Source organism: Tenrec ecaudatus, chromosome 14 (assembly GCF_050624435.1).
Source record: "Tenrec ecaudatus isolate mTenEca1 chromosome 14, mTenEca1.hap1, whole genome shotgun sequence".
Taxonomy (NCBI): domain Eukaryota; kingdom Metazoa; phylum Chordata; class Mammalia; order Afrosoricida; family Tenrecidae; genus Tenrec; species Tenrec ecaudatus.
In genome coordinates, this window is record NC_134543.1 from 119,840,473 (window position 1) to 119,865,055 (window position 24,583).

At 52.0% G+C, this 24,583-nt stretch overlaps 1 protein-coding gene and 1 non-coding gene across 2 annotated transcripts in view; one reads left to right on the forward strand and one right to left on the reverse strand.

The window, feature by feature from the left end:
• The first annotated feature begins 1,727 nt into the window (after positions 1–1,727).
• The window catches only part of LIPC (lipase C, hepatic type), a 35,058-nt gene continuing 12,202 nt past the window's right edge, over positions 1,728–24,583 (forward strand). Inside the window, exons 1-6 of the mRNA XM_075532310.1 lie at positions 1,728–1,791; positions 1,884–2,071; positions 5,665–5,841; positions 6,390–6,507; positions 9,059–9,292; positions 13,989–14,231. Of these exons, the coding sequence (XP_075388425.1) occupies positions 1,728–1,791; positions 1,884–2,071; positions 5,665–5,841; positions 6,390–6,507; positions 9,059–9,292; positions 13,989–14,231 (1,024 nt within the window). The remainder of the gene's footprint in view (positions 1,792–1,883; positions 2,072–5,664; positions 5,842–6,389; positions 6,508–9,058; positions 9,293–13,988; positions 14,232–24,583) is intronic.
• LOC142427186 (small nucleolar RNA SNORD88) lies at positions 9,801–9,887 on the reverse strand. Its single transcript, XR_012779998.1, has one exon. It is a non-coding gene; the product is annotated as a small nucleolar RNA SNORD88 (small nucleolar RNA).

The window sequence follows — 24,583 nt, forward strand, 5'->3', positions numbered from 1 at the left end:
CACCCACGTTGGGGAGTCACCGGCACATGGCCCTCCTAGGCTTGCCCAGACCTTGCTCAGAGTCAGGGTGACCTGCAGGGTGGCTGCCCATTCCTACCCCAAAGTCGGGCTGGGGCTTTCCCACAGCTAGTCAGTAAAACAACAGCAGGTGAAATCTTTAAAATGGTCTTTCTCACCTTCCCAGTACTGACCACGGTCCTTGAAGAAAACTCCTTAACAGCCACCTGCCCCTTGGAGCCCGGAGCCCAGAGCCCAGATGCAGCGCCACATCCCCGGGGCTTTCACGGTCAGGGGCCCAGCCTCCTGGCTGCCTCTTTGCTCCTGTGGGCTCGATTGTACCCATTTGTTCCCCCAAGGACCCCCCATTCATTCTCTAGGGCCAGCCTGCAGGGTCGCTGTCCCTGAAAATCCCTCCTGCTGTCTGTCACTCCTCGCATCCAGCAAACCCTCCTTTGCGACCCTCCCAGGCTGACTCCACTCCTGTGCGATGACCAGACAGAACCTGTCGTATAATCTCCCTGTGTGCAAACTGCTTGGGGGACATGAGATCCTGCATGTTGTTGTTGTTAGGTGAGGAGCCCTGGCGGCGGAGTGGTCTGAAAGACCAGCAGTTCAAAACCACCAGCTGTTCCTTGGGAGAAAGACTTGGGGGCTGTCTACTCCCATAAAGAGTTACAGTCTCAGAAACCCACAGGGAGGCAGTTCTCTCCTGTCCTCTCAGGTCGCTGTGAGTCTGCATCCCCCTGATGGCAGGGAGTGAGAGTTGTTGGGTGCTGCTGAGTGGATTTCAACAGGGTAGAACAAACCCATGGGGTTTCCCGGGTTGTAACCCTACTGCGGACAGACTGCCAGAGCAGCTGGGGAGTTTCAAACCACCAGCCTTTCCATCAGAAGGCAGATGCTTAACTGTTTGTACGCCAGGGCTCCTGTGATAACACAGAAAGCCGTGTCAAACTCAGAGTGGCCCTTCAGCAACCCCTAGGTTTGAGTGGGACTGTCCCATAACCCCAAACCCAAAGCCACTGCCCCCGAGTCTATTCTGACTCATAACCACCCTCTACAGGGTCCCTGAGGCTGTGACTGCTGACAGAAACAGATGGCCTCGTTGTTCTCCTGTGGCGCGACTGGAAGGTTTGAACTACCAACCTCGTGATTAGTAGTTCAGCACTTCCCCAACAGTGGCACCAGGACTCTGCACTGCCCCATGTTGCTACTGCTGTTAGGTGCTACTGAGTCAATCATAGGCAAAGCAGACTAAAGCGCAACCAGGCCCTGAACCAGCTTCACAATTGCTGTTATGCTGAGCTCACTGTTGCAGCCACTCTATCAATCCGTCTCATTAAGGGTCTTCCTCTTTGAATTGCCCCATAGTATCCTTTAATTAAGATCCTTCCATGCATTGCCTCCTGGCATAAGGATGTAAAAATTGGGAATTGCAGTCAGAGGGACCTGCGTTCAAATCCTGACTCTTACTATCAGTGTTCAAATCCTCACACTTATTATCACTGTGATTTTAGGTGAGATGTGTATCTTCTCGAAGCCTCTGCCTGTTTCCTCTCCTCTATTCTCCTTCTCCCAGAGTGATGCTCAGTTAAAAGTCTTGGTAGTCTTGCCTGTCTAGAGGGCCAGCTTCTTTGGTCACTGCGATGGCACGGTGGAGACTCTGCCTCCTCTTGGGTACCCTCGATGGCCCCCTTAGTCAACCTCCATCATCTCTTCGGTGAGAGATGGCCATTCTACTGGAGACATGCTTTGGCTTCCCCAGCATGCTGGCTCACAACAACCCCATAGGTTTGTGTGCTTCGAGGTCTGTGAGTGGTCCCAGAGCCGGCAGAGGGTAGCAGGTCGCCAGGTTAACCGCTGTCCCCAATGGTGTATTCCAGAGCCACTTCGAAGAAGTTCTCGAGATGTTGAAACAAAGAAAACACCACAGGAGATGAAGACCAAATTTCTGCTCTTTGAGGAAGCACCTGACAAAGGCTGTCAGATCCGGCTCCATCGCCCGGACTCCTTGCAGGACTGCGGTTTCAATGCCTCCCTGCCGCTGGTGCTGATAATCCACGGGTGGTCGGTAGGAAATGCTGACAGCCCTTTTTTTTCTCTCTGCTTTTAAATTGTCTTATTTCCCCCCTGCCTGGTGTGTCTGATTTTAATAATATATATATATTTTTAAAAGATGGGGAGCCGATGATAACAACTTCATGCATAATATTTGTAGAGCACATTCTAATTTTCCAAGCCCTTCCCTGCACATTACCGCATTGATTAGCTCAATTCTGTGAGGGAAGCAGGGCAGGGGAAATATAATTATCTCCGTGTTTCAGATAATAAAATGGGGGCTCAAAGAGGTCACACCGCTCACTAGAGTCTGCCAGAGAGAGCAGACGGTGCCAAAGGGAGGCTGTCGCCTGAACTTGCCTGCCTCAGAGGCCAGCAGGCTGGGAGTCCCGGTGAAATGCGCTACCGGAAAGGATAGGTTCAGTAGCCAAAACAGGGACCTGGATTAGCAGAGGTTCAAATAAAACAGAAGATCACATCTATTTCATGTCCACGTCCAGTGGGGACCCAAAACGGGGTAGATGGCTTTGATCACTGAAGTCCTCCAGGACGCGGCTGTTTCAAGCTTACACGTCTGCCATTCTTATCGGGCATCCCTCATCCTTGTGGCTCAAAGTGGCAACTAGAGCCCTAGCCATGGCATCCGAGCGGCAGGAGCACAGCGCAGCAATGGATGAACCCGAGGTGCTCCTAGACCCATCCCTGGAGTGCCTCTCGTCATCCTTTGAGCAAACCTGGTGCCAAGGAGGTGATAAAGTCTAGTCTCCGAAGGATAGGCATTGGGTGAGGTTTAACATTCCAGTATTCTAGAAGCGGGAGGACAGGAGATTGTAGGCAACAAACCAACTGAAGACTTCTTCCCAAGAAGGAATTCTGCCATCCTGGTCCCGAGTCTGTGCACCACTTGGAGCTTCATTTGCCCTTTGAACCCCACTGAGATGTTAGTGCCGATTTCATGACTGAAACCCTGCCCTGACATCTACTTGAATAAAACAAATAGCTGCCAAAGCGTCCCTCTACCGTACTCTAGGAAGGGCCCTGGTGACAGAGTGGCTGCGTGCAGGGCTGTTCACAGCCAGGCCCACCATCGGCTCCACAGCAGAACAACCAGGTTTTCAACTCCTGTAAAGAGTGACAGGCTGACAAATCCACAGGGCAAGTTCTACCCTGTCCTTTAGGGTCACTGTGACTTGGAAAGGACTCAAGGCAGTGGATTGAGAGCACAGATGGAAATGCATTCCCGTGAGAACCCTTGTGAGAGGGAGACCCAGTGACCTGGCAAAGACAAGCTCGGCCTCCACACTCCTTGTGCCCAAGGGGCCTTGAAAGAGGAAAGGCGGTGGGAAGGAGGGGCTGCTTCAAGAGCAAAGGGCAGAGTGGTGAGCATGGGAGTCTGACTGGAGCTGCGAGCTAAGAAAGATTGGCAGGCTGCAGAGCCAATGCTTCCAGGGACTCTGGTCTGACCCTGCCTCACCCTTCCTTTCCCTGCCTCCTCCTCACCTCCCCTGCCTTCCTCCGTCTTCCCTACCTCCTTCTTATGTCCCCCACCTCCTCTGTATTCCCTGTCCCCGCCCCTGTCTCCCCCATCTCCCCATGCCTCCCACTTTACCCAGCTGCTTAGACGTCTCTCCCCAGACTTTGCAGTGGCTCTCTTTTTGGGAAGGGCCCAGGCGGCACCCTCGATTCTCCTGATTGACTCCCACTTGTCCTGTGGGGCACCATCCCACATCCAGTCCCCCTGACAAGCCTTCTGGCCCCATAGCCAACACTCCCCGCCCTAGGTCTGTGCAAGCCCTTGGGGCACCAGGCTGCTCTGCACACTCTGTAGGCCTCCATGCACACCTTGCCACTTGGGGGTGGGGGGTGGGGCGGGTTGGGGACGTCTTCCTGGCTAGTCTGGAATTCTGCCCGGTTCTCATCTACTTGATTATTGGGGGGCGGCAGCCAGTATACATCAGGGCCTGGAAAATCTGTGTTGACTGAAGCAGGGAGTGAACAAATGAGTGTTTGGGGTACAAATGCAACTTACAGATTGTGGGGTCCTCTTATCAGAGCCATAACTGCCCCCCACCCCCGGTGGTGACCTGAGTATGCTGGGATAATCCAGCTCCCCTCAAAATTCTGCCCCATCTCGAATATGATTACTAACAACAACAACAATGGCAACCGTAGCAATAAAGACCACTCACAGCTGCCGTGAGTAACACTGACTGCATACTCATTACGTTCCAAGCCAATCTTCTACGTTACGTCCACTAACTGATCTCTCCATCGCAGCAGTTATTGGTGGCAGGCACCATTCCTATCCCCACTTCCTAGGCATCAAAACTGGGGGCACAGAAAGGTTAAGTGACTCGCCCAAGGTCTCTCAGCTAGGAGCTGAGAAAGCCAGGGTTTGAACCAAACACGGTTTGCCTACAAGTCTCTTTGTATTGACATAGAAAGGACTTGGTAAACACTTAGTCAACAGAATGAATCTTATCCCGGAGTGGCCAGTCAGACCATCAAATCACTCATTCGTTCTTCAGCTTCCCCCCTACTCCTTCCCTCCCGGGGCCTAATCCTGAGCCACACCCCTCCTTTCTCCTCTCCCCAGACAGACTTTCACGGCTGCCTCTGCAAGCACTGTTCCTTCTGCCGGAGCACCCTGCCAGCAGCCCCTGCCCTTGCCCTGGTCCCCCAGCAGCACATTCACCTGCCCATTCTAGTCATAAACCAGAAAACGCACTGCCAGCAAGTTCATTCCCACTCAGAACACTTCTGTAGGAGGGGGTACCACTCACTACTCTGTGGCTCTTTTCAAGGCTGGCAATGTTTGCAGAACGAGGCTGCCTCATCATTCACCCACACAGCAAGGGGTGGATTCAAACCATTGACCTTGCAGTCACCAGCCCAATCCTTAACCAGCCCAGGGATCCCTTCAAATGCTATCACTCTGTGCAACTCCATTGGGAGGCCCTGTACATTGTTTGCAAACAGGTCTCTGTCCACGTTCAGGGGGCTCCTGCTCTGTACCCATCTTTAGAGCGAAGCATACGACAGTGGTCGAGGATCTGACCAAATGCCTTAGGAGACAGACAGGATGGGGCCAGCGGAGAGACACCTCACAGAGAGGGCAGACATGTGTGTCTGGATCACAGATGATTGTCTTCCATCTCGGAAAGTCCCAATGTAGAAAAATGTTCAGTTAGTGGCTCTCAGAAGAGGACAAGTCCCTGCCCTGCCCGCCCCACCCTAAACATTTGCCAAAGCCTGGAGGCATGTTTTGGTTGTCATACTGTGGGGTGGGTGGGTGCTGATGGTACCTAATGGGGAGAGGCCAGGGGCGCTGCTAAACATCCTACAAGGCATAGGCCAGGCCCCTACACACACACACACACACACACGCACATGCACACAAGCACATACGCACACACGCACACACGCTCACAGCTCTGGAGCATCGTGTCTCCAGAGCTGAGCTTAAGGGTCTTCATGGGGATCCCCGGGTCTTGGCTCCAATGCCATCCAGGAACAGGAGAAGGAAGAGGGGTGGAAACTGCTGTCCTGCCTTGCCCTGTCCCCCGCTCCCATGAGGCTGACTGCCCTGTGGCCACCCTCTCTCAGGTGGACGGCTTGCTGGAAGCCTGGGTCTGGCAATTGGTGGCTGCTCTGAAGTCTACGCAGTCCCTGAACGTGGGGCTGGCTGACTGGATAAGCCTGGCCCAGCACCACTACGCCATAGCCGTCCGCAACACCCGCCTGGTGGGCCAGGAGGTCGCTGCTCTTCTCCGGTGGCTGGAGGTAAGGTCTGCCCCACATGTCCCCACCCCACCCCCTCCCTCCAGAGTGAGTGATTAAGCTGGTCTCCCATAGCAACCCAGAGAGGAGCCCTCTTTCAAGGAGCTCACTGGATGGCCACGCCCTGGACAGAGACCTGGCCCCTGGCTCTCTCAAATGCTTCATTGAGAGCCCTGTTCTGTCTCCTCTTCCCACCCCAACCCCTTTTATTTTGTGCTAAGAACACACCCTAACCCATCAAACACAAATAAACCCCCCACACAAACGAACAATCACATCCACAGGGGATTAAGATGGGGAACAGGCAGGAAGTCAGGTAATGCAGTTGCTGCCAGGTAGGGTCCCAGGTAGCTGAACCTTCGAGCCTGGCCAGGGAGGAGAGAGGGAGGAAGAGAGGAGAGAGACCAGGTACAGATTGGATACAGAATGAGGTGCCTCCTTTCCATCAGGCGCCCACGAGCAGGGGAGGTGCCCAGACAAGCTGTACCCACAAAAGGATTTCATCCAGGCAGCTCTTGTCTGCCTGCAATCACCTTGCTGCTGTCTTCCAGGAATCGGTGCAATTTTCCCGAAGCAATGTTCACCTAATTGGGTACAGCCTGGGCGCACACGTGTCAGGATTTGCCGGCAGTTCCATCGGCGGAGCGCACAAGATTGGGAGAATAACAGGTAACCGTGCCTGAGAACTAACAAATTGTGATCTCCATCCTTGCACGGGGGCGTGGAGCCAGGGCCGGCTTCCCCCAACACTCTCGAAATGAAAACACCCCCCACTTCCTTTGTGCTGCACTGAAGTTCACGGAGGGGCTGCGGGCCCGCATTTCAGATACAGTGGTGGCAGGAGATGCCCATCGGAGACGATTCGAGCACATAACAACCTTGAACTCCTACTGCCTCTGCTCACAGAGCAATCTCTCTCAGACACTCCATACAGGGCCTAAAATGTGGGCGCTCAGGATGCTTGGGAAGCCAAAATGATTCCTCTGGGTTTTATCCCACCCCGAGTTTTAAGCTGGGGACTCAGGAATCGAAGTCCTGCGTTTGCTGCATCCCGTCTGCCACGTGACTGCCTCAGCCGAGAAACACACCCACAGGTCCTCCTCTGGGGTGGAGGTGGTGGTAGGGGTACACAGAAACAAGAGCTTCACCCTGAGCCCCCCACACCCCACATTCTCCAGAAATGGCTTTTGTTGCCCAGGATACAGGAGAGGTGACAGAAAGCCCCTCCAGACATGCCACTCCTGGGGGGCCAATTCCCTGGCTGAAGGCCTCCTGATACCCCCAGGATAACGCCCAGCAGGTAAGGACAAGGCCCCCAGGCCTCGCCAGCTTCTCCTCCGACCTCGCCCACCCAGTAAGGCTGGGCTTCAATGCCCCTGCTACATCACTACTTCACAGACACCCATCGAGGTCTTTGGTCCTCTCACCAGTCCACTAACCCCTCGTCCACCTACCAAACTCCTACGCCTCCATCAGGGCCCCCTCAGGCCAAAGCAGACTTGCTCAGGCGATGCCAATGCCAAGAAAATTTGGGAGAAAACGGTTTTTACCAAGTAAGAATATTAAACACACACATGCACACAAAGTATCTATTATTACTGTTACTTCATAAAAGAGATTTCGTTTCATGCAAAAAGGGAGAGAGATCGTGCCAGACTGTTAAACTAACTGGGTTGCTTATTAAGACAGCCTGTCAGCGTCCTTATGCCTGCCCGCAACCAGCCCATCTTGTTGGATGCTGCTGAGGCCTGGTGCACAGCTCAGCATTTGGCCTCACTGATTTAACCCTCAAGGGTCTCAGGCTGAGCAAGCAAGCCTCCCCTCCACGCTTTTCAGAAGCCAGCGAGGCCAGTGCTGGGAACCAGAGCCCAGCCGGAGCCAGAATGGCAGAGGGCTTAAGCCCAGGGAGCTCCAGGGCCCCGCAGGCAGAGGCAGCAAGTGGGCTAGCCTCGCTGTGGACAGCAGCACGATGAAGAAAGGGACAAGTCAGGGCGAGAAAGCACTTGCTTGTCCCTGTTGATGGCCGCTGGTGACAAGAGACCTCTTCACCCCCAGTGGAGCCGGGAGCCCGGGCTGCCGCAGGACATCAAAGTGTCTTCCAGAGAAAACCATGAGTGACAACATGCTACCCAGCAGGAGTCAGCCGACAGGGCTGCTTACCTCCTGCACACCCTTCTGTCACTTGAGGCGCAGGGCGTAGAGCAGTCCATGTTGCTTAGGGATCTGCCGAGGCTGCTCTGGACATTCCATTGAAGCGGAGTGTGCGCCAGAGAAAAGTCCGTTTGTTTTGGAAAACCAGACTGGCCACATGCAGACAGATCAAGTTTCTCTGATACTCACTATTACTCACTGCCCTCAAATCGAGGCTGATTCATAGGACAAGGGAGAACTGCCCCCTTGGAGTTTCCAATACTAGCTATCTACGGGACTAGATAGCCCCATCTTTCTCCCACAGAGCTCCTGGTGGTTTCGAACTGCTGACCTTTCGGATCACAGCCCAATGTGTTACCTGTTGGACTGCTCCCCACAGAGTCAGCAGTTCGAAACCACAAGACGCTCTGTGGGGGAAAGATGAGGCTTCCTGCTCCCATAAAGAGTTACAGTAAAACCCCCAAGGGCAGGCCTAGCTTTGGTGATCACTGTTCTAGAAGGAGGCATGGGGACATAGTGCTTACAATCGGGCTGCTAGCCACAGGGTGAGCGGGTCAAGACCACCTCCTCAAACTGCACCACGGGAGAAAGATGAGGCTTTCTACTCCTGGAAAGAGGTACAGGCATTTCTTTGCTAGATGGTGAGAACTACTTCTAATGATGACACCTTGTTGTTGTTGTGTGTGTGTGTGTGTTTGCTTGCTTGCTTTGTTTTGTTTTCTTTTCGCTATGTGAACAGATGCCCTTGAAAATAACCCAGAAAGTACTTTCTCCTTGCCTTGCTCCAAAAAGTCCAGCATGCCCCCCTGAACCTTGCTTCAACCAGGGGAGAGTCTCCAACCCCTTCTCCTTCCCCTAATTGCTCTCCAGCCGACGTGTACTTGCCAGCACCGGGAAGGACTGTCTTTTTGCTGTGAGAAGGGTCCTGGCCAGATGTGCTGCAGAGAAATTAGGGCATATGTGTCTCTTCTACCTGCCAGTTCATCGATGTGTAACATCAAAAAGCCGCACGTGCCTTTCTCCTCTCCTCCCCATGTCCTCCCTAACCTTGCCCTTGCTCTACTCTTAGGCCTGGATGCCGCGGGCCCTTTGTTTGAGGGAACGCCCCCCAGTGACCGACTTTCCCCAGATGACGCCAGTTTTGTGGACGCCATCCATACCTTTACTCAGGAGCACGTGGGCCTGAGTGTGGGCATCAAGCAGCCCGTGGCGCACTACGACTTCTACCCCAATGGCGGCTCCTTCCAGCCGGGCTGCCACTTCCTGGAGCTCTACAAACACCTTGCCACGCACGGCTTGAATGGTGAGAGAGGAGGAGCCAACCTCACTGGCCACACTTCTGTGGGACCACTGGCATCTACCCACCCAGAGGGGAAGAGTTGGGCGAAGGGCAGCAAGGCCACTCAGAGAGAGGCCTTGTAGGAGTGGGTCAGGGCTGGCCCCTGGCAGAGTTCTTGGGAGCCCAGGCCCTGAGGACAGTGGCCAAGAGCCACCATCAGGATGTGCTTCCTCCCACAAGCAGTGGACCCAAACAAACTCTCCCTGGGTGCTAAAAAAACAAACAAACCACGCCCTTCGTATTGAGTCAATCTCAACTCACGATCACCCCATGTATGTCAGAGCAGAACTATGCTCCACAGGGTTTATGGCTGGGCTTTTTATTATAAGTAGTAGATAGCCAGACCTTTATTCCAAGGCACCTCTGGGTAGCCTCCAAATATCCACTTTTTTTCCCCCCTGCTTATGGAGTGAGGTGAGCAGAGATAAGAAATGGTCTAGAAGTCCAAGCTTCAGAACTTGCCCCAGAGCCAGGGCCCCTTGGAGCCCAGGTGTCAAAGGCTCAGAGGAGACTGTGTCCTGAGGGTGATCAGAACCCAGTGCTGGTCATCAGGGGACACTTCCAAACTCTCGGCTAGCAGTCCAAACACTTGAACCGTTTGCTCGTCCCAGCGACTCCCCACGGGTCTGAGTCCTTCTGAACATTGAATTCTGGCGCCCTATTTATTCCTCATTCAAGAGTTTTCTCTATTCAAGGAAGCATGAAAATCCACTTAATCATAGATCAGGGCTACCTGAGCCTTGTGGAGCCCTGATGTTGTAGCGGTTACGTGGTGGACTACTAACCACAGAGTCAACCGTTCAAAACCACCAGCTGCTCTGCCGGAGAAAGAGGAGGCTTTCTACTCCTGTAAAGAATTAGTCTCGGAAACCCACAGTTCTACTCTGCCCTGTGGGTTCACTATGATTCAGCCTCAACTCTATGGCAAGGAGACCACCAGACTCGATCCTTGACCTCACAAGAGCGGGAACACACCCAGCCTCCCACCTTCGCCCCGAAGGTCCATCGGCTGATCCTATACTTTATCGCCGTGATTCCTGGAATTTGGAGTTGAGCTTCCAGCAGGCCCTGGTTGCATGCTTTACCTTTGGCAGAAATTGGATTTGGCATTACCTGGGTTGTGATCCCACTTCTCATAAGTCCCAAACTGAAAATATTAATATGAACATGGGTGGTGGCGCAGGATGAAGCAAGCAAATGTCGGTAGAAACCGCACATTCCGCAGGCCCTCCAAATTTCTCAGAATCTACTAGATACCACCCCAGGGAAAACATGCCAACGCACTCCGAGCCAACTGGAGGCCGCCAGCCCCCGCACACCGCCTTCTAACCCCACTCGGCCCAAAGTGAGCTGAGAACACACTCTTGCGATGACATCATCACTCTCACCCCTCACACACCAGGCTGACCTTCAAAGATTGACATTATCTGGTTTTGGCTGGACTCCCAGCCTTCCACCCGCCCACGCCTGAGAGAGCCTTCTGGGAACTTCCCCTTATCATCCCTTACAGCTCTCTCAGGTCACAGTCCCTCCCATGACCAGCAGGTTCCTGGCAGGTCAGCCCTCCTTGGGCTGGCATTGAGCACCTCTGCCTGTCAGATGCATCTGCCCAACAGCCGCCACTTGCTCCTTGGTGTTAAACTTCAGCGTGATGGGACCACACATTGTCATTCGGCTCACCCATCCCTGGTGAGCTTTTTGGTTTCCCTCATCCTTCTGTTTGAAAGTGGTTGTATTCTGGGGGTTCCCCCAACCATACCTGAACAGAATTGCCACTTTGCTCCTGGGACCTGTGTATCACAGATGCAGTGATGGCAGGTCTGCATCACCTCCCAACGCGGCATAGCAGAGTCCATCATTGCTGCTGCTGAGCCAGTCCATCTGGCCCCCAAGAACTCCGACGCCCTCGTCGGTCCTCTCTGTCCCCAAACATGATGTCCTGCTTAGTGTGGTTTCCTTCCTGGTGACCCCCCCAAAGCAAGCAAGTCAGACAAGGTTCTATGAGGACCCATCAGGTTTTCGATGACTGTTTTTCCGAAGTAGCTCACCAGGCCTCTCTTCCTACTGTGCCTTAGTCAGAAAGCCCTGCTGAAACCCGGCCATCATGAATGTTTTTTTGTTTGTTAAGTCTCAAAAATCCATAATAGATAAGCCTCATTAGTTTGCTGTTAGGTGAGGCCCATTCATACTCTGGGCCAAGTCCTTACAAATCCACTCATACTGGTTTTACATGCCAGTTACCTAAGTTAGTGGCAGCTTCCCGCGTGACAGCAACAGGCAACCCATCCTAGTACGGAAGCGTGCATGTAAGAATATTAACCATCACTGATTCATAACGGCTTTGCCATTCTCAAAACCCGCTGGTCAGGGGAGAGGGAAGGTGGGGGAGAAGGGGAAGAAGGGGGAACCAATCAAAATGATCAACACATAACCGCCCCTGCCCCCTTGAGGGGGACAAAGAACAGAAACGTGGGTGATAGGAGACAGTAGTCGGTGTAAGATATGAAAATAATAATAGTTTATAATTTATCAAGAGTTCATGGAGGTGGAAGGAGCGGGGGGGAGTTATACCAAAGACTCAAACAAAACGTAAATGTTTGGAAAATGATGATGGCAGCATATGTACAAATATGCTTGATACGATTGATGTAAGAATTATTATAAGAGCTGTAAGAGCCCCCAATAAAATGATCTTTTAAAAAAACTTTTTTTTTAATCCAAATCTCCTGACTCTGTGAAGCTGGGTGAGCTAGTGAATGGCTTTGAAGCTCAGCTTACACGTTTATTAGAGCTGCCTTGCAGGGCTGAGCTGAGACCAAATGAGAGGCTGCAGGCAAGGCATTTGGCTTAACTTTTGCCTCACAGCAGATGTTCAACAAACATCTGTAGCCACCGTGGGCTACACTCTGCTGTGACTCATCTTGGCCTCTAGCCTTCAGGTTCAGGCCAGAATACGGATGCTCTACCATCACTTTTGGTACTTTACAGATCTTGGGGGTGGCTCTTCAACATTCCTTAAAGAGAGGTTGAGCTGTGGTTGATAGAGTAATTAAAATTTAGACTAAGGCCTAGAGAGGTTTTTTGTTTGTTAAGTCTCAAAAATCCATAATAGATAACATAATAGATAAGCCTCATTAGTTTGCTGTTAGGTGAGGCCCATTCATACTCTGGGCCAAATCCTTACAAATCCACTCACACTGGTTTTACAAGCCAGTTACCTGAGGGGTGTAATGCCTGCTTTGAACAGAAGGTAAATGTGAGAGATCAGCTTTTCCCTGATCCTTAGGATGCCATATGCCTTGGTGGCATGGCTTAAATCTTGGACCACTAACCACAAGATTAGCAGTTCAAATCCACCAGCTTCTCTGAGGGAGAAAATGAGGCAGCGTGCTCCCACAAAGTAGTTCTGGGGGCATAGTGGTTACATGTTGGGCTGGGGTCTGCAAGGTCAGAAACCATCAGCCACTCCACGGGAGAAAGACAGGGCTTTCTATTCCCATAAAGCGTTACAGTCTTTGAAACTCAAAGGGGCAGCTCTACCCTGTCCTTCAGTGCAATCCATACAGTGAATTTGGTTTGGGGGCTTGGCTTCCACAAACTTAAAGGGGCAGTTCTACTCTGTCCAATAGTGTCAGAATCGACCCCGCGACAGTGACGTTGGTTTGGATTCTTAAGGTGCTGTCGGGGGGGGGGGGGGGGGGCTGTGTTTCTTTCTGTAGGAAGGAAAGAGACATCCCACACAAGCCGCTCCACCCACAAGGTATCCACGTTTATGTGTGTTTCTCTTCTAGAGAGAGAAAGTCACGCCTCGGGTGAATTACACCCCGCTTTCTTAAGGAAGGCGGTGAATATAGTCTGATGTGTTCTGAACATTTCAGGGTTCCTATGAACACATGAGCTCCCCTGTGAGGGCGACCCAGGACAAGGTAGTGTTTTGGTCTGTTGTACATTGTCGGAACCAACTCACCGGCACCAACAATGAAAACATGCACGAAAATCCCCAGGGGTGGCCGGGATGAGGCTTCTACGCTACACGACCCCAGATGGACGACGCTTTCTTTCCGTTTCAATCAGTTATGAGCCCCCCTCCGCCACCAGTGTGTCAACCCATTGACCCACTCCTTGATTCCAATTTGCTATCGCTAATCTTCAATGAGGAGCCCTGCTTCTCAAGGCCAGCAGTTCAAAACTGCTCCAAGTCCTCGGGAGAATGGCCCGGCTTTCTACTCCCGTAAAGAGTCGCCGTCTTGGAAACTTACGGGGATCGTTCCGCCCTGCTCTAAGGGGTTGCCGTGAGTCAGCATCTACTCGCCAGAGTGAGTTGAGTGGAGTTGGATCTTCTGTGGGGGTCTCAGTGGTACAGACAGACGGTCGTGTGCCCAGCTGCTAACACTGGTTTGAATCTATCCCAAATCACCTCAGAATAAAGGCCTGGCAATCTACTTCCAAACGATCACCCCCATGAAAAGTCCTCCAGGGTGCCCTTCTGCTCTGAAATCCATGGGGGTCCCATGAAGGGGCACACACTCGCCAGGAACTGGTTTGTATTCGCTTGCTTGCTCGTTTTCCTTTGCTGTGGCCTCAGACCCATGAGGACCTTTGGGTGGCGGGTATCTGAGGCTCAGGAGCACTGAAGCCCGCCTTGCCTTTTGTGTTGCAGCCATCTCGCAGACCATAAAGTGTTCCCACGAGCGGTCCGTGCACCTCTTCATTGACTCCTTGCTACACGGCCGCATGCAGAGCACGGCCTACCGGTGCAGCAGCATGGACGCCTTCAGCCAGGGCCTGTGCCTGAGCTGCAGGAAGGGCGGCTGCAACCTGCTGGGCTACCACGTCCGCCAGGACCAGCCGAGAAGGGCCCGGAGGTTCTACCTCGTGACTCGAGCCCAGTCCCCGTTCAGAGGTGAGTGCCTGGAAGCTTTCCCAGGGGCAGGATGCAGTCATCTCTCTGGAAGGTTCTGAGGGTCCCTGGGCTCCCCTCCTGAGTACTCCAGGTTCCACACCCTCCACTACGACAGGCCTTTCTGAAAGGGCAGGATCCAGACAGCGATGTGGACACGGGCTCTCCTTTCCCAAGAATGTGGCCCCCTTGATGCCAAGGGGTAGGTGCAGAAACCTTAATCAATTCGGGAAGTGTGCATGGGCTGGGCTCTCTGCAGGCCTTTTCCTAGAATTTGATAGGCTGAGAGTCAAGAGCAATGATCCCAGCGGCCCGGCACCCACTGTACAAGGTCCCAGGGGCGTTTCCAAACCCAGACCAGAACCAGGTCTCTCACCTGCTCTCCAGGCAGCCAGGAAAGCCCTGCGTTCCGGCTGGGGCTTGCGGCTTCTCGCTTCTCCTTTACCTGAGGCTTTGCTCAGCCGACCTTACAGGGCACTGTGGTCCTGCTGAACCTTCGCCGACCCTCGGTTCTGTTTCTAGTGTTTTCCAACAGGACTGTGAGCCTCCAGGCAGACAGGAGCCCCTGCCGCTCTCTGGGTTGAGCGGGAGTACTGAGGAAGGGCCTGGCCCAGTCTTGAGCTGAGGCTAGCAAAAAGACCCTTTCAGTAAAGCCCGGGTCCTCCTGGGAGGAGCAAGGTGGCATCTGTGGCCATGCGCATTTCTGCCAGATGCTTAGAAGATCTCAGGAGTGGCTTAGCATCTTACTGTTTCACAGCACAAGGAGCTTTGGCGGCATTGTGGTTACACAGTGGGCTGCTAACCACAAGGTCAGTGGTTTGAAACTACCAGCCCCCTCCATGGGAGAAAGATGAGACTCTATTCCTTCAAGGGTTACATTCTGGAAAACCCACAGGGGCAGTTCTACCCCAAGTTGATGGCAATGAGGGTTTGGGTTTGGCTTCCTGGCACACACTCTCCAGTGCTGCAAGAAGGAATCTGGTATGTTTGCTGTTTGATTATGACCACTCAGATATTTGCATCTGGAGACCATGATCCCCAGCACCTTACATGGGTACCTTATTGCTAAATATTCAAAATGGAGTCCCCAGATGGGGCAAAGGGTTATCATGCCTGACTGATCAAAGATAGATGGGCACGGCCCAGGGCGCTGTGCACACAGAGAGAAAGACACCTCCCTGTCCTGAGCCAGCATCCCAATCACTGGTAAAATCTACCCTCTAGTCGCTGCTCCTGGGAATTCTGAGCACCTTCCTGGGGCTCCCCTTCCAGAATGGTAATGGACAATATTATGTTGCAACCCATAAGATTTCCATTGACCAATTCTCAGAAGCAGGTGGCCAGGCCTTTCTGACTAGTCTGTCTGAGTCTGGAAGCTCCCCTGAAACCATGAGTGACGCTGCTGGAATTAGAAATACTAGTGGCTTAGCTTCCAGCCTTGTCGTACCAGGGAAGCCAGCTCAGTACAATAAACTGTCAGCAGCTGGTCCCTCGGGCCCCTTCCAATGGCCCCCAAATTCTACTTTTGTCCCTCACTGCCAGGGAGTAGCCATCTGTCAGTCCTCACATCCGGGTATGGACAGAAATGATACCACGCACCTGTTTGGAAGTGCCTTTTGATGGGGGCGGCAATCTGTACCACATTAGGTTGCCCCATGCGTCCGCCTCTAACCATAGGTGGCTATTTAAGTTCAGGTTTAAGTTGTTTAAACATTAAACCAAATCAAACCAGAACTTGAGCTTCTCAGACAGGCTAGCACTCTCCCAGCGTGCCGCAGAGCGCAGGAATCGGATGTTTCTTCTGTGGTGTCACAGAAAGCACTGGGAGGGGAGGGGGGGTGCTGATTGGAGCCTATCATCTATGCCGCCACCGCCACGCCACCAGCATCGCTCTCCACCCCCTCGCGGACGCCATGTCCCTGGCTTGTCTCATCAGCCTCCTCCTGGCATTTTGATCCATGCCTGCGGATCTTCCAAAAAAGAGACATGCCCGATTCTGGTACACAGAGAAGCCACAATATCTGCGTTTTTTCGAAGACGTCTAGTTCTGCTCTGTATTTTGGTGCAGAGTTTAGTCGGGCACAGTAAACATCGCCTCCCCACTGTGGCTCCCACAAGAATGACTAACTTGCCTGCAGTTCCTCTGGCTCCCATGATCACTGGACAAAACCATCCAAGGATCTATTTTCTACGACCAACCGCAGCTCTGGGTGTACACCGCCAGGACAGCGGCGGCCCGCAGAGACCTGGGAACCGTCTCAGCTAGAAATGAGGCGATTTATCACCCACTTTCTCAATAGGAACCTTTACCCGTTGGGGAGTCCATTTGAAGGGACAGGGGAGTAGGAAAACTCACCTGTTTTCAGTAAATACTGTTTAGCAAGCGCCTTCTCTCACTTAAACCTCACTGCCATCTGGGGGAGAGGAAGTTCCCCCCATTTTTCAGATGAGGCAGCAGAGGGAGAGGGGGGAGTGACCCTTATGGAGGGTTCACACATGCATCCGGGAACCCAGCTGACTGTGTTGAATAAATGATCCCCTGTAAGCCTTACAGGCGGAGGAAGAGGGCAAGAGAGAGAGGACGCTTAATTGCCCAATAAATAAATTGAGATTTGGAGAGGTTAATGATCTTCCCAAGGTCGCACAGGCTTTTTGTTTTTTATTCTAATTAAGCTTTGTGCTTTATTGTTGTTGAAAATAGACAGTGACGAAACCATTTCTACCTGTACATGTTGTGCAGCACCCTCTACAGAGTTGCTCCTTCCCTGTTGCCATAAGCCCCCACCCCCAACTCCTGTCTGACCTTGCCACTTGCTAAGGTCAGTCTGATTCCAGGTAGTCATTTTAAAGCACAAGGCTCAAGGCACACGCTCTTTACTGGTTAAACTAAACCGCTGTGAATCAGGGCTGACTGGAGAGGGCAGCGAGCTTGGTTTGGGGGATTGATTGGTTCAAAGATGATCCCAGAGCAATAGCTTGAGGGTGGGGGGATGGTCATGCAGCCTTAATGACTCCAGAAAGTCTAGATGATGTGAGAAATTGAAATTCTGTCCCTCCTTTTTACCCTCTTTTGATCAGGATCCTTCTTGCAAGGGCTTAAATTCGAAGCGAATGGAAAGATAATGGCCTTTTCTGACCACCTCTTTGAAGTCGCTCATAGACTGTTTTCAACCTTCGGCAATGGCGCACAAGGTCTCTAGTATGTGCCTAGTTCACAAGCACAAGGTTCCACCCAGGGTCTTCGCAGCTCCTTCTCCAAGTGTCCCCTCCCTTCAACCCACATGGGCCACCCCTGGCTGCAGGCCCCTCCTCTTTCCACACTCCTTTCTTCCGCTCTTCTTGCCTTTCCTGTGCATTCCTCCTTCGCTCGGGGCCTGTCCTGGCCAGCAGACAGTTGTTCCCACTGCTCCGGGGAGCCTGTCTGGGGTCCTGGGAGGGACCATCCAGTGATAAGATTGGTGTGGGCCTCAGTTTCCATGGCCAAGAAGTGAGGGGCGTGGGCAGGCATGGCCACACAAGGGAGGAACCACGGAAACAAGTGACTCTCCAGCCTTGGCCCCCTCCGTGCAGCGCCTAGGAAAGAAACTGGCAGCAGTGGGTCCCTACCATGTACCTGTGTGCACAATCACTTCACACCTCACAACAACCCCCGCTTGGCAGATGAGAAAAGGGAGGTTCCTGAGGCTCTAATTGGTTTAACACAGCAGTGGCAGTAGATGGCTGGGAGAGAACTGGATTATAGGTCGTTCTCACTTGGGGGCTCTTCTGGAGCACATACAGCCTTGGACACAAAGAGGGGCCAACCAACACACACTCCTTAACAGCCCCCCCCACACACATACACACACAACATCACACCCTTACTCCTCAGACACACGGCCCCAACACTCCTTACCTCTCACACAGACATCCACAACACAACACTCACAGCACAACACCCCCAAGCCCTAAGACACACGAAACACGGCACTCTTCACCCTTTCCACACGCAAGTGATGCCCCCACCCCCCCACACACACGCACACGCACACATGACACATTCTTTCCTTCACACACACAAAAAAACACGCTTACTCCTCTCAGATGCATGATACTCCGTACCCCTACAGACACACACACACACACACACACACCAGTCCTGATCCCTCATATGCACACTCATCTACACACACAACACTCCTCGGTCTCCCACCCACTGTGCCCGCCCCCCAGTCCCTAACCCCTCCCCACCCCTAACCAGTTCACAACCACCTACCAACAGAAAAGTCAAGAACCCCCTGCTCACATGAGGATGGCACCTGGAGGGGGCTCTGTGGGCCAGCTCGAGGGCAATGACCCAAATAAACCCGGATGCACAGACGTAGGTTTCCAAAATCCTGCCCCCTGCCTCCTCAGGAGGCGCCTTGCAAGCACTGGTGACCTTACTAAATTCGACCACATTTTCTTTCCCCTGTGGGCCAGCCCGGCCAGCACTGACTGCCGGGCACACGCTTCCCCAGAGTGCCATCTCTGAACCCCTCAGGAGCCTTGACCTTCAGCTTCCTTTCCTGGTGCCCAATGTGAGGCATTTCAGAGGGAGGAGCAAGCTGTTGTTGCCTCAGGACAGAAAATCAATAACCCAGGGGAAAAAGAAAAAAAAGGCCTCTATAATGTTTGCAAATAGAGTCACAATATCCCACCTCCCCAGAGCCAATAGCTAATGATTCCAAGTCATTTTCTCCCAGAGATAAAAGGAGGGATGGGAGGTGGGGAGAAACAGAGACGAAATATTCTCCTTTCATAAATTCCACAATCCTGAAATATTCTCCTTTCATAAATTCCACAATCCTATGCTCACAGCGGTTGCCTTCTGAAAGGAATTGATTTTATTTTCCTTTCTAAGAAGGCTCAGGTGGCCTCCACACAGGATGAGCAGCCAGAGTCTTTGGGGGTCAGGAGCCCCATCTGGTGAGAAGCCTCCCCACAAACTGAGCTTGCTTGCTCATCTCAATCAGGGTTAATGGACTGGTGCATGCTTTTTATCTCTTAAGACTGGAAATAATTTCTCCTGCCAGACTGGGGGACGTGTCGTGCCAGCCTCTTTGCCGTCAGAAGATCAAAGCATTTTCCTCCAAATCATTTTTTAAAATCCTAATTAAACATGTCACAAGGTGAAGTGAGCAAAATTACTCACACTTTTCCCGGTTATCTTTGTAAGAGCATCGTTGTCCTAGAGGGGGGACACCATATGCAAATTGTCTTTTTTTAAAAAAGGGAAAGGGGTCATGAAAAAATGGTAGGACAATCAATTCTTAGTATCAAAGGCTTTTTCGTAGTTGAAAACGATAATTTCACCTCAAGATTTCTCTGGGGTGAAAAAATAGTGATTTCCCTTATACAGAAAATGCAGGATCTGCAACCAATGTGGCTGAAAGGCAGTTTTTCCAGAAGGTTCTTCAGCCCTCTGTGCAGGCTCCTTCAGGAGTATGAGCACTGGGCCCCCTCCTGGCTGAAGCCCCTGCAGGCTCTGGCTCCCTGCGTGGACCCCACCCCAGGCTGGTGCTGCGGAGGGACAGGGAATGCTCACCCATCATGAGGGCTGAGGGAGACGGCTCCCCTCAGAACTGCAGACCATAGCATCTCAGCGCCGAAAATCTGGCTTTACCTATTCCCAATTTAAAGAAAAAGGGAATTCAAAAACCCACCTCCAGGGCAGGGCCATGACACTTTAGCTGCATTCTGATTTCTGAGGACGGAAGGGCGGAGCCTGCTGTTCAGCGGCTGAGATCACTGTGGTTGAGGAGTGGGGGGAGTGTGCTGGGGGTGGGGGGTGCGAACCATCCAGCATTTTGTCTTCCAGGCCAACTTTACTGGCAGCCTTGCTTCAGGAGTGTGTGTTTGCTGCTGACTCCGAAGAGCAGGTCGAACTTGCAGACCTAAAACCTCGGGAGGGCGTGGAGGGGTCTTTTGGAACCAGACAGACACCTTCTGCTTCTCACTGGCTGGGTGGCCTTAGATGCATCTCACCTCCAGACCTTGTCTATCATTCATTGATATAACTGTCACCGTATCGTCTGGGTCTCCACTGGCCTGCGTCAGGTCCGACACGGGCAGGACTCCTACCAGAAGAGTGAGTGGCGTGAAGGGAACCCACAGCAAGTCACAAGGAGCCTGGAGAAGCATGTAGAGGAGCCCTGGGGCCTGGGAAGGGCCTGCTAACAGCAGCAGTCCTCAAAGCAGGGTCATGGGGGCCACAGCAGGCTCCAGACCCAGGAGGGGACAGAAAACCTTTCTCTCTTCCTGCCCGCCTCCTCTCTGCCACCACCTCCTGCTGGTGCCTCCCAGAGATCATGCCTGACCAGAAACCAGTCTGCAAGGGAGGCTGGGAGATGCAGCCCTGGGGCCACCTTCCCAAAGCTCAGGGCTAGACAGAGTGGCGAAGAAGAAATGAAGATTGGAAGTGGGGATAGGAAATGAAAACTCACCTGAGTATTATTTCTGTTCCCTCATCTTGTGAGGACTAGATATGAGGGTGGAATCTCAACAAATGGCAACTGTTTTATGATTATTCCTACGCACAATTAGGCAGTCTAATACACTACATATTCCACGTTGTTCTTCATACAAAGAGCCCATCAAGCGCTCCTCTAATGGAGGCTGTGTAGGCTATGTAAGCTCCAGTAGGCTGTGCATTTGTAGGAGTACAGCATTACTCTGGCCCAAGCTGCCTTCCAAGAGATAAGACATTGACAAGGATGCCCCTGGGAAGAGGTGACAAGGGCCACAGGGGTGACTGTGCTTCCCAGGCTGCCAGATGTCCAAAGCCCAGACCACAGCTTCTGTTTCCTTTGTAAATGCTTTTTTGAAGCTCTTGTGTTTTCCAGTCAGATTCTAATTAGAATGCACGCTTCTTGTAGAAAACATGGAACTGGCAGCAACCCACAAAGAAGAGAATTAAAATGATCTCTTTCCCTTTTCCAGAGAGAAGCACTGTGAATCATTTGGTGAATTCTTCTACTTTTATGCCTAACTGCGTTACGCAATTGATCTCACACTAAATACTCAGTTTTTTCTTCTGGCTGAGTTCCTCTGACCCCACCCCTTCTTTCATAAGAACTGAAATCTTGCCCAATTTATCTTGTAATGGCTTCATAACAGTGTATCACGTGATTGGGAACATGAACTCAGAAATCAGCAGACTTTTAATTAATTGCAGCCCTAGCTGCATGACGCTGGGCAAGTCACTTGCCTTTTCCTGAGCTGCAGCTTCGTCATTTGTAAAGTGATGTATGAGGGAGGTTAAAGTAAGGCCCTTCTAAAGTTGTCGTAAGAAGAAATGAGGTCATTATGTGAGAGGATTGGTAGGTGGGACATAGCAAAGCGCTGAACAGTCATTATCATTGGGGTTACTATTCTCCCTCTATTGCTAAATATTAAGGGTGCTTGTGATTTACTTTAAAATAAATAACTCTATTATGCTGCCTTTGAACTTAAATCTTTTCCCACGTGTTAACTTTTTTTTTTTTTTTGCGCAGGGTGCGTAAAGCTCTTTGCCCTATGTATTTAAGAGTTTAAGTTCTGAATCTGACTCCCATCCCAGCTATGCTACCTACTAGCTGTGTGATCCTGGAAAAGGCACCTACTCTCTCTGTGCTTCTGTTTGCTCTTCTGTACAGTAAGATCACAATCGTTTTGAGGTTGCTGTAAGGACTACATACGACAACAGGTGTCAAGCCTGGCAGGTGGTAATTGGCACCTTTATGGCACCCGGCAGGTGACACCATAAAGATTAGCTATTGTTATTACTTAGGCTTATCATCAATACACTTCCACTTATTTATCCACAGAGGCACTGGCTGGAGCACAGTCTCACAAGTCGATTCTGACTTGCAGCAACCCTATAGGACAGGGTAGCACTTCCCTGTGGGTTTCCAAGACTGGAACTCTTCATGGGAGTAGAAAACCTCCTCTTTCTCCCAAGGAGGAGCAGGTGGTCTCAAACATGCAGTTCGCAGCCCAACACATAACCCATTACACCACCAATACCTATCAAAGTGGGCTGACAATTAGGTGCTATGAGCGTTCCTTGAGTGTCCAGGAAGATGCTTTGGCTGGTTGCTCAGAGAATAGCCCCAGATCAGTCCTGTCTGCACCATCCTTCCTCCTCACCATGAAGCCCATGGCCTGTGTCCTTGCAGAGCCTTTACTTTTTTGCCTCCATTCTTGCTAGAGCACTCCTGGTTCCCTTGGCAGACACTGGGTAGTGTAGGATAATAGTGTAGGATAATAGTGTAGGATAATAGGCTCCAAGCTCTGCCGCTACTGCTGTGACACAAGTTTGGGGACCTTCCCTGGGCCTTGATCCATCCATCTCTTTCCCACTCACAGCCTCACAGTCGTGAAGACGTCAAGCCACTGAAGTCCAAACTTGGCTCTGTGAGCAGCTGTCCACCCAGGACACCGTGAGTGGTGCCAAATGCTAGCGGAGCTCGCCTTCCTGCTTTAGGCAGAAAGTCCTCGGGCTGCAAATCCACGCTTCACATTCGGTCATTGATGGGCATCTGTAAGCATCGTCATTTGGTGCTTCAAAGAGAGCCGCTTTAAGGAAACCCAAGCCATGAGGCACTCCACCAGGAAACCCAGAGGAGGGGATGGGTGTATGCCAAAGGGTGGGGCTGTGTAAGCCATCCGGGAACCCAGCGGTACAGGCACACCCAGGCACTGCAGCTGGTATGTTGACAACAGCTGCTGCTAAGTTTGCTGGTGTCCTTTTCACCAACCTCCGGTGGAAAGGGCACCACCAGGGGCTGGTAGATTGATTCATGAAGATGATGTTGCGTGCACAGAGGCATGATCCGGTGGCTGCTCACCGCTGTCTGTGGTTTTCAGTAGGAATTCGCCAGTGTCAAAGCTGGCAACGCAGGTCATGCATTTCAGAGGTGGTTCTCATCTTGCTGGCTGTGAATACTCATTGTGACATCTGAGCCCCACCTCCACCCCACCCCCGCCAGCAGATTGCCCTTTTTCTCAGGAATGTGAGCAGCACTGACTATGGGCCAGGTGAAGGAGCCTGGTGGGACAGGCAGTGGGTTAATCACTGGGCGGCTCACCGCACAAAGGGCGTGGTCCACAGGAAGAAGATGAGGCTGTCTGCTCCCATCACCACTGACTATCTTGGAATCAATCCCTAAGGAGCAGTTAGTTCTGCTCCCTGCGGATTACTCTGAGTTAGGATGGCCGGAAGGCAGTGGGCTTTTCATGTGAGTCGGAATCCACGCCATAGCACCTGGCTGGGTTGGGTTTTCGTGGGCGAGGGGAGGCCCCTGTGGGTGCGAGCAGTTTGTGATGATTGGTAACCAAAATCTTGGCAGTCCACCGCGCTCAGCAGCCCTGCAGACGAAAGGTTAGCCATCAGTTTTCATGACAGTCGAGAAAGCCTTCGGGGCAGTTCTGCCCTGTCACCCATGGGAGGGGACCCTAATTTGGAAGCAATTTGAAAGCTTCTATACAAAGCACTGTCGCAGTGACCATTTTCCAGAAGGCGAAGGCGGGGTGCACAGCTGGCAAACTCTAATCCCCCATCCTTGGCCCCCGCAGACACCAGTCTTCCCAAGAGCCTGGGCACGATCTACAAGTCGGCAGAGAGGAGCTTGCCCTATTTCTACCTAGATAAATTCTGTGCTGGCTAAGTGAGCGCAAACTGCTTACCACAAGGCACCCACTGCAGAAACATGTCACCGTTGCTTCTTCTCTAGTTTTCATCAATAACCCTAGAAGGTAGGCATGGTGGTTATCGCCTTAGCCTCCAGACTGCCCTCTGCCAAGACTTCACACTTGCTTTGCATTCAGAGCCACCCTCCCTTCTGACCGGCTGCCTCTAAATTCAAGGGTTCCCACGACTTCCTCCGGTATGACGTCAACATAAAGCTTTACGCCATCACCAGCAAACAAATAAAAATTTTTTAAATTGTTTATAAGCCTGGAGCTAAGACACCCAGTTTCTTACATGTGGGGGAAATGCCAGCCCCCCAAAACTAATCCCGGGTTTGATAAGTGCAATTGTACGGTTAAAATATATAAAGGTTATAATAAAGTCCTAGAGAGCATGAAATGTAAAAGAGATTGTAATAATGGAGTCAGACGCATTTCATGGTAGCATGCTCACCTCAGCCCCGCTTGGTGGTCCACGTGGAGATGGGAGACCAGAGGGCAGGAGAGAGGGGGAGGGGAAGGAGGACAAGGGGAAAGGGAACAGGGGAGTGAGGACAGGAGAGGAGAGGGGAACCCAAGAGAGGCCAAAAGGGGAGCCTGAGAGAACTCTTTATTACTAACCCAGGCTTATATACCTTTAGGAGGGCATGCAAGCCCCCTAATTA